Below are 8,122 nucleotides of genomic sequence, written 5' to 3'. Positions count from 1 at the left end.
CTTATGCATTCACCTTTTGTTCTTTTAATTGATTCTCCTTTAATTTATCCAACCCTAAACCTAAGAAAAAAGGGAGTTGTACGAGGTAAGAAAGAGAGTTGGGAAATCACTTCCCATACAATATCTATAACGGAAGCCTGCAAATCATGCTAAAAAACCACTAGTTTTCAAGGGGATTGTGCCTCGGCAGCTAGCCACATCTATAAGACTACAAGCATTTCTAGTTCTATAATCCAACTCTTGGCCCATTAGGATTGCAACATCCAGATTGCTTCTAACTACTCTTGTACGGAGGCAGTTCATTTCATGTTGCACTTGAATGCTTAAGCCACCTAATTTGGTGATCAAATGTGGAAGATTTCACCCCTTTGATTAGGGTTTTATTCTTCTTCATATGTATCTCCATCCCCAAGAATGATTCCCGCTTCTAAATATGGAGAGCAACTTTCATGGGACAGGTACAACACATGCCTAGTGCCATTTGAAGTGTCTCCACAACACATTATGTCATTGGCACGGGACACTATGGTGGCAAGATACTCCGGCAATGGAAGTCCTCCAGAATATGGAAACAATCTGTATGGAAACTATCTCTACTAATTTTGCGGTAGTCTATACATGGTATATTGTCAAAGAGAAGAAGATATTCAGAATTAAAAACATTCCTTCAGTAAATTTCGTCAAAGAGAAGAAGATATTCAGAATTAAAAACATTCCTTCAGTAAATTTCGTAGACCATGGAAATGCAAAATCAGATCTCCGTTAAATAGAACTACTATAAAACTATCTGAATTCACTACCTGGAAACAACAGCGTGCATAACAAGTACTTACAGTTAGTGTGTGCCCAAGCCTGAGCAATTAACATTGTATATTCTGGGTACAATGTGGTTACCACTACAGAAAGGAGAATATATATGGAATGTATAAGAGCTAATATAATCTTGATTACGTCAACACAGATGTTTCTCATTACCTAATGCCTATCACCTCTTGTTACGTCCAGGTCCAGACCTGGGACCTGGGAACCGAGAAAACTGCAGCCGCAAGTAATTAGAATCTGGAGCGTGTTCGTCCATTTCATAACCTGCGAAAGCAACACAAATGTCAGCATCTTCCAGCATTTCAAAAACCACTAGCATGGGAAATTATAATGAGCAACGCAAGCTAGTTCTACAGGATCTAGAGTGTAGAGGTATCATAAACTCCAATTACAAGAAACCATCTATAACATTTTTGTGAACTGCCTCATCCTCTTTACACCTGGCTATGCATGAAGAATTCTAGCATAAATTTACCATTTACATGATTGAATAAGGTACCATTGAAATAGCAGTTACAAAGTTATAAAGGAAACAAATAAAAACAAAAGGAAGAAACAAGCTTTCTTTGAAACTGATAGCCACCAAGGTTGATGACAAGAAAAAGCAATCACCTTGCAACGCACTCATAGCAGTTGCTGCACAGGCTGGATTTTCAAAATCCACAAAACAAAGAATAAGAGGGTCCCCACCACGCTGCATTATGGACAAACCGGAATATTAGTGTGAAGACAGATTATAAACTTCCCAAAAGTCAAATCAAGTAGCACAACAAGAATCTCAAGTCAGAGTGAACAATAAAAACAGAATGACTAAGAAAAGTAATTGTTTACAATAATCCTCCCCCACATACATGTTTGGACTCTTTGCTCACAAGCCTCACTGCTTTGTATCCCACAAAAGGACGAAAGATATCTTGGAGTAATGTAAAGGATCAGCGATGGAAAATTTATTGGGTTAAGCAATAAGATTGGAAACAGCAAAATGCACTAACTCTTAAGCATAATAGAAAGATCATAAAGGATACGAGCTACTTCCCTCCTTGTGCTGTCAGGAGGAAGTCCTTCAACATATAAAGTGCTGGATGCATCCAGAGGCAAAGGAACTGTTTCACGTCCAGGCCTAGCCGTTGCATCTACTGGGAGCTGATTAGCAAGATTCATATTTCGACCATTTGTTAGTAGATCAGAAGACATAGCTCCAGGACGACCCCTCATAGAATGATCAGCCATTGGAGGACCTGACATTCCACCACCAACAGCCCTTCCCATTCCAGCTCCACCAAAAGTACTCGCTTCTCCAGAAGTGTACGAAGGCATTTCCTTTAAAAGAAAGTAGGATAATGTTTTGGTACAAATACAAAAACAGGGAGCTGTATCACAATGAATAATAAGCATAGTTTCAAATGCTTAAGAAAGTCACCGCATTCTGAAGATAGCGGTCATATGCTGATCCGATTGATCTGCTATCCTTTACAGTCCTAGGACCGCCAATATCATCCTCTCGTGCAAAATAACCATGCATCTCTTGACCTGAAGACAGGTTGACAATACAGAAAAGTAAGGACCTGTCTGGTGATGTTTTCCAAAACCATCTGCATAAAACGTTTTCAAAAAATGAAAACAAGATAATATTTTTGCATTTTAACATTAGAGAATGCGTCTGGTAGAATAGTTTGAAAACTATTTCTTAAAACAAAAACAGTGAAAATGAATTCATTGTTAGTATGAGAAAGGATTGAATTACAGAATTTGCAATTAAGCAGCAATATTTGAAAATTAGCTTCAACTAAGTATTATAACCAAACACATAACCAATGTTAATGCATTTTGACAAGACGTGCGGATGAACCAAACATTTATTGTGAGTTAGAGCCCCTTTAAATGGCACAAAAGTGAAATTGACTTATCCCATGGACGTAGCAAATCTAACCAAAACCATTGTGAGTTAGAGCCTTTTAACTGGAACATTCATATCAATCAAACATCCAACACCAAATATACACCCAATACAAGTACAGTATAACCATTCCAGATTTAAAAATAAAATAAAGTAATATAAAGCATCACCAAAAGAAGAGATAAAGAAACAGATACAAGTACAGTATAACCATTCCAACACCAAAAAGAAACTGATACAACAAAATAAAGCAACATCAAACATCCAACATCAGCTCTATATGCCATACAAGTACCATAACCATTTCGACACCACAAAGAAACTGATACAATGAAATAAAGCAATGTCAAATATCCAATATCAGCTCTATATCTGATACAAGTAGCATCTTCCATTTCTCCACAAGTTCAACAAAATTCTTGTCGACTCCATTTAACTTGAAATGATACCAAATTCTATCATTCAAATTTATCACGTAAGAATTATTCACATCAAACTTATTATCCACAACCAAATGGTTTCACATCTGAGACAGAGATGACAACATTGAGAAGGGAGAGAGGGAGAGAGAGAGGGGGGGGGGGGGAGTGTTGAAGAAGAAGAGGGTCCACATATTGGTTTCGAAGAATGGCTCTCAGACAGGCTTTGGGAGTGGGGCTGGAGTGCAGGTTTTTAGGGTGTAGAGAGAGTGTGAGAGACGAGATACAAAGGAGAAAGAAAAGCAGAGAGAGGCGACAAACGTTAAAAGTGAGGGCCAACAACAGATGCTCTGAGGAAGACTGAGATACTCATTCCAGTTGAAAGGTTCCTATCTGTGTTTCTAACTATTCACCATGTTTCACATTTCCCCTGAAAACAAAATAAATTGGGGAAAAGTTGTTTCCTAACTTGAAAAATAAAAGTTGAGATCCTTGACAAAATTAATGCACGGAACGCATATTTTACCCTTTATGAAAAAGGCAAGACACTGAGAAAACATTAACAAACAGACATAATTCAGCTGTAAATATTACAACTATTGAACAAGAGAAAAGGCATAAAAAGAAGAAATGAAAGAACATAAATCAAGAAACCAGTTGAGAAGTAATAGGGGGATGTAGAATATACCTCATCTAGCAGTTAACAAACAAGGTGGTGATGAACTAGTAAAACTGCTTTCAAGGTTCAAAAGTACAAAGAAAACATACCAATCGAAACATCTACATAAGACTATACAAGGCTATGCTTTTGATCGTGACTATGAATTTATAACAAGAACTATTCAACAGACAAATAACTAAATCAACAAAAAAAGGGGATTTGGTTATCAAAATTTATATCAATAATATGCATCATAAATATGTATGGGGAATCTTATTACCATCATTATTGAAAAATAGCATTAGATTGGAAGACTGGCCGCACATAAAGGGAAGAATCTACTTGATATCATTTTAGAGGTTTGGGATTTGGTTGGGTTGGGGAAAATACCCATTCTTAAGTACCGTGTAATGTAGTACTTTTCATTTTGCACATAGGTCTCAACAACCACACTGAACCAGGTTTTCTTGGGTTCAGCTTATTCAGTATGGACTGAAAGAAACATAAGAGCGACAAACTGTGATTTGGTTACAAAGAAAATAACGACAGAAATCATCTGCTAGTAAAGCTTTCTTGAAAGATACATTATGATATGGAATCATACAAGTATGACTGTTCACCCCAATTGTAGCAAGTGTAACAAAAAGGCTAAACTATATTATATACTTCATGAAGTACCTGAAGATGTAAGAATAAAAACAGAAGCAAACATTTTTCATTTTTTTTCAAAAAAAGGAAAAGAAAAGAAGGCACCTAGCTACAAAACCAGAAACTGCATATCTGCAGGAATAATTGGAGATAAAAACAAGCAGAGTCATCAGACAACCGAACTGGAATCTTTGTCAACGATAGATACTCTACACACAAAATTCACCATTTTGAACATAATTTTACAGTGAAACCCGAAAACCCATCAAGAACTACTAAAGCAAAAACACTTATGGCACAAAAATCAGACTTCGAGCTAACACTTGAGCAGTGTGCTCCCTCTTTACACCCAAGTTCAGATCCTCCACTCCCCATAGTTTCGATTAGACTATAATATCGCTCGAATAAAAAACAAAAAAGGTCACATATTTAAATTGTTAGACAACTAAATCTATAATGCAAAAAATCCAATCACAGTTCCATCCAATTAAAGAAAATAACTATGAGACACGGCCACAGAGAACGTACCGTAGTCAGAACGAGGTCGTTTATGCACGCCGCCAGAGGGACCAAGTTGATGCTGCTGCTGCTGCTGCCGGTTCCATAGGCCGTCCCCCATTTCAGTTATCCTGCAAATTTCCAAATTTCAGCAAACAAACTAAGCAATTATAACTAAAATTTTGATAAAAGCCCTAACTTGATTGAACCTTTTCGGCGATTCGAATTCGCGAAACCCTAATCTGATCAAGCTTTTTCCCGCAACAGCTTCAGCTTCCGTGTTTTTTTTTAATTTTTATTTATTTATTTTCAGTGACCTGCTTTGCTCCAGCGAATGGTTTTTGACGTCGATACTCGCCGACGACTCAGATCGCGTGTTTATTCTTTAGAGTAGTTTTGCTGCGGGAGGCCTCATTGGTTCCCTTCGGCAGTTTAGCAGGGATTTTGCCACGCGGATCATCAGTACACTTGGACCGGCCGGATTGCTTTGCCAAGTTAAGGAGTGAGTCAAATTGCACTCATGCTCCCCTTGGTTTAATCGGACACTAAACTCCGTTATTTCAATCCGTCAAATGAGACAACGACTACTCTCTTTTTTTGGGGCAATAGAGAAAGGCTTACCATTCTTTATTAGTAAGTAAGAGGTCTTAGATTCGATTCTCGTCAAAGACGAATTTGAACCATATTATTATTAGCTTATTGTAAGGCTAAGCTTCATCTTCTTCCACCTTAGTGTAGATAATATCGTTTGTTAAAAAAAAAAAAAAAAAAAAGCAAACGTTTGCGTTTTTTTTTTCACATCAAAATATCATGATGCTCGAGTTTTTTTTTCTACTCAAGTAAATTGTCACATAACGTTCTGTGTCAATTGGGCCATAAGATTTCACTTTTTCACACTACACCTTGAGATTTTAGAACTGTATCAATTATGTTTTTTGTCTAACAAATGTTTTGAGTCTTCATTAAATTGATAACTTTGCGAGCGTGGAACACATAATTGGGTTGATATGTATAGCCACATTTGTACCAAATTGACCCAAAAACTCATCAATTTAATGGATAATTAGACGTTCAAATAGACAAAAGGTGTAAACGTGCAGTTTGAAAAAATGGAAACCTCATGACCAATTTTTAAAAACACTTCAAACCTAAAAGGTATAAAATGTAAGTAACCCTAAAGTTTGCATCACTTCATTTATTTATTTATTTTATAAAAGGAAAATTAATGAAAATGGCTTGAAAACTTTGACTTTTAACGATAAGGACAAAATAAAAGGTAAAGTGAATAGTACCAAGTTTGACTTTTTAGTGTAAAAATGTGGTTTTTCATTAAAGTGAACAGTACCGTGAGTTTTTCGTTAAAACTCTCTTTTATAAATTGTACATTTCCTTACTAACCAAAACAAGTACAACAAAGCCCATTACAAGTTAAGCACAAAAAAGAAAATGGGCCACAAACGCACATAAGAAAACATCCTAAGAAACTTAGAGCCCATCACACACAAACAAACTACATAGAAAATCCTAGAAACGCCGCCACTAGAAATCCGCACAACTGTCCGCCTCCCTCCACAATCACTAGGGATTAAGGGTGGGCAAACGGGTATAGGAACTGCGAGTCGGGGCGGGTAATCGCGGTTCGGGGCGGGTACGGGCCGGTTCCTAATTTTTTTAAAGAAACGGGGCAAGGCGGGCCGGGGCTTTGAAATTTTAGGGGCGGGCCGATTCCAAAAGTGTAAGAAAACGGGTACTCGAACTGCCCGTTTGTAACATTTTCCTATTCCTCTCCTATTTTCTCAAATCTTCTCGAATACTCTCCTCTCTTCAATCCTCCCTTTCAGATCTGTCGACTCGATTCTCAATCTCTCTCTCTCTCTCTCTCGATCTCTCTCTCTCTCTCTCCGTGCTATTTCCAACGAGAATCGCCAAGTCTAATCACCTCTTCACCACCACCACCATCTCCCCTGGGAATCCTGTCCATACTGGTTTCTCCTTTTTGATCACTTACATCTCTATAAAGATCCCTAAGTTTTCCCAGGTTGCTAGATGTATATGTTCTATCATTGGTTACATCTCTTGTCGTCTCGCATGCATCGTCCCTTCCCCTTTACGGTTCCACCCACTCTCCGTCAGTCATCTCCTCCACCACCCCGACATCATCGCAGTCGCAATCTGATTTTTGATCCCCTGGAGTGCCAAGGGGAGCTTGGTTTGAAGCGAGTTAACTCGGGCCGAGTCGCGGTCGAGGCTGGTTAAGGTGAAGGATTTGTAGTCTTTGTGCTGGAAATTGAAGAGGGCGTCGCGGGGGTGGAGTTGGAGGGAGAAGGCGGAGGAGTTGAGGGGTCGGATTCGCGTAGGATGTGGGAGAGTGAAGTGAGTGTGAATAATGCTAAGAAAAAGGCCAATTAGAAAAACGTATTCTGAGCCATTTTTGCAGAAAGCAAAAGATCTAGAGAGAGGTATGCTCATGTAAAGATTGAAGAACATTAAAGTAAGAACTAGGTTTGGTGACGATTTGGAACTGGATTTGGAATTGGAATTGCAATTTGGAACTGGGTTCTGGAGCTGAATCAATCTTAAACAGAGAGAGAAAAAAAAAAGACCCGTGGACCTGGCCCGGATCGGCCCGTTTCAAACGGGCCAGGTTAGGTCTGATTTCTGTATTGAAATATGATGTACCCAGCCCGGCCCGGCCCATTTATTTTAAACTCATGTCCGGTCCGGTTCCTTAAAAAATGGGCCCGGCCCAGCCCGTGCTCACCCCTACTAGGGATCACACAATGAAGAAACTCGAAATTGGTGAAGAAAGAGGCCATATCATCCACTATGGACCAACACAAGGATCGCCACCACGAGACCAAGAAAGCATGTAGGTGTAAACCCACGAGAAATATCGCCGACAAGGGTGGACAATGGGAAGGACCAACAAGGGCCAACAAGGATGATGGTGGGAACACATGAACTAAAGCTCTACACTCTCCCATAGATCATGAAGAGCTAGATAAAACTGAAAACTAAACCACAAAAACAAACTACACAGGAAACCATGGGACAATCACCAAGCCTAGCCTAAGCTAGGGCAGGTGCTGACGCAGATCAATGAGAATGAAACCCCACACACGCCGGTGAGAAAGATTTTCTTCTGCTTCATTGTATACATTGATAGACTTATCACCT

The 8,122-nt window shown here is 38.9% G+C and overlaps 1 protein-coding gene across 2 annotated transcripts; it reads right to left on the bottom strand.

The window, feature by feature from the left end:
- Positions 1-744: 744 nt before the first annotated feature.
- On the bottom strand, positions 745-5,499 carry LOC103402165 (RNA-binding protein 2). 2 transcript variants are annotated; one of them, XM_008340903.4, is made up of 7 exons: positions 5,155-5,499; positions 4,976-5,076; positions 2,243-2,352; positions 1,848-2,142; positions 1,674-1,735; positions 1,435-1,516; positions 745-1,086 (listed from the first exon to the last, which is right to left on the bottom strand). In XM_008340903.4, the coding sequence occupies exons 2-7, from the start codon at positions 5,064-5,066 to the stop codon at positions 986-988; spliced, it is 741 nt and encodes a 246-aa protein (XP_008339125.1). In that variant the 5' UTR covers positions 5,067-5,076; positions 5,155-5,499; the 3' UTR covers positions 745-985. The 2 variants fall into 2 exon arrangements, with proteins under 2 accessions (XP_008339125.1, XP_070678222.1); XM_070822121.1 differs by having other exon boundaries at positions 2,243-2,414; positions 5,155-5,384.
- Positions 5,500-8,122: the final 2,623 nt, after the last annotated feature.

Source organism: Malus domestica, chromosome 05 (assembly GCF_042453785.1).
Source record: "Malus domestica chromosome 05, GDT2T_hap1".
In the NCBI taxonomy this organism is placed as follows: Eukaryota; Viridiplantae; Streptophyta; class Magnoliopsida; order Rosales; family Rosaceae; genus Malus; species Malus domestica.
This window is presented reverse-complemented; position numbering and strand designations above follow the sequence as displayed.

What these genes read in the sequence shown, in the direction of transcription:
- LOC103402165 (XM_008340903.4), bottom strand. Translation starts at nt 5,066, where the DNA reads ATGGGGGACGGCCTATGGAACCGGCAGCAGCAGCAGCAGCATCAACTT. An exon ending in ACCGCTATCTTCAGAATGCG is followed by an intron (nt 2,143 to 2,242) that starts GTGACTTTCTTA and finishes TTTCTTTTAAAG; the next exon opens with GAAATGCCTTCGTACACTTC. An exon ending in TGCTATGAGTGCGTTGCAAG is followed by an intron (nt 1,087 to 1,434) that starts GTGATTGCTTTT and finishes TTGCTTTCGCAG; the next exon opens with GTTATGAAATGGACGAACAC.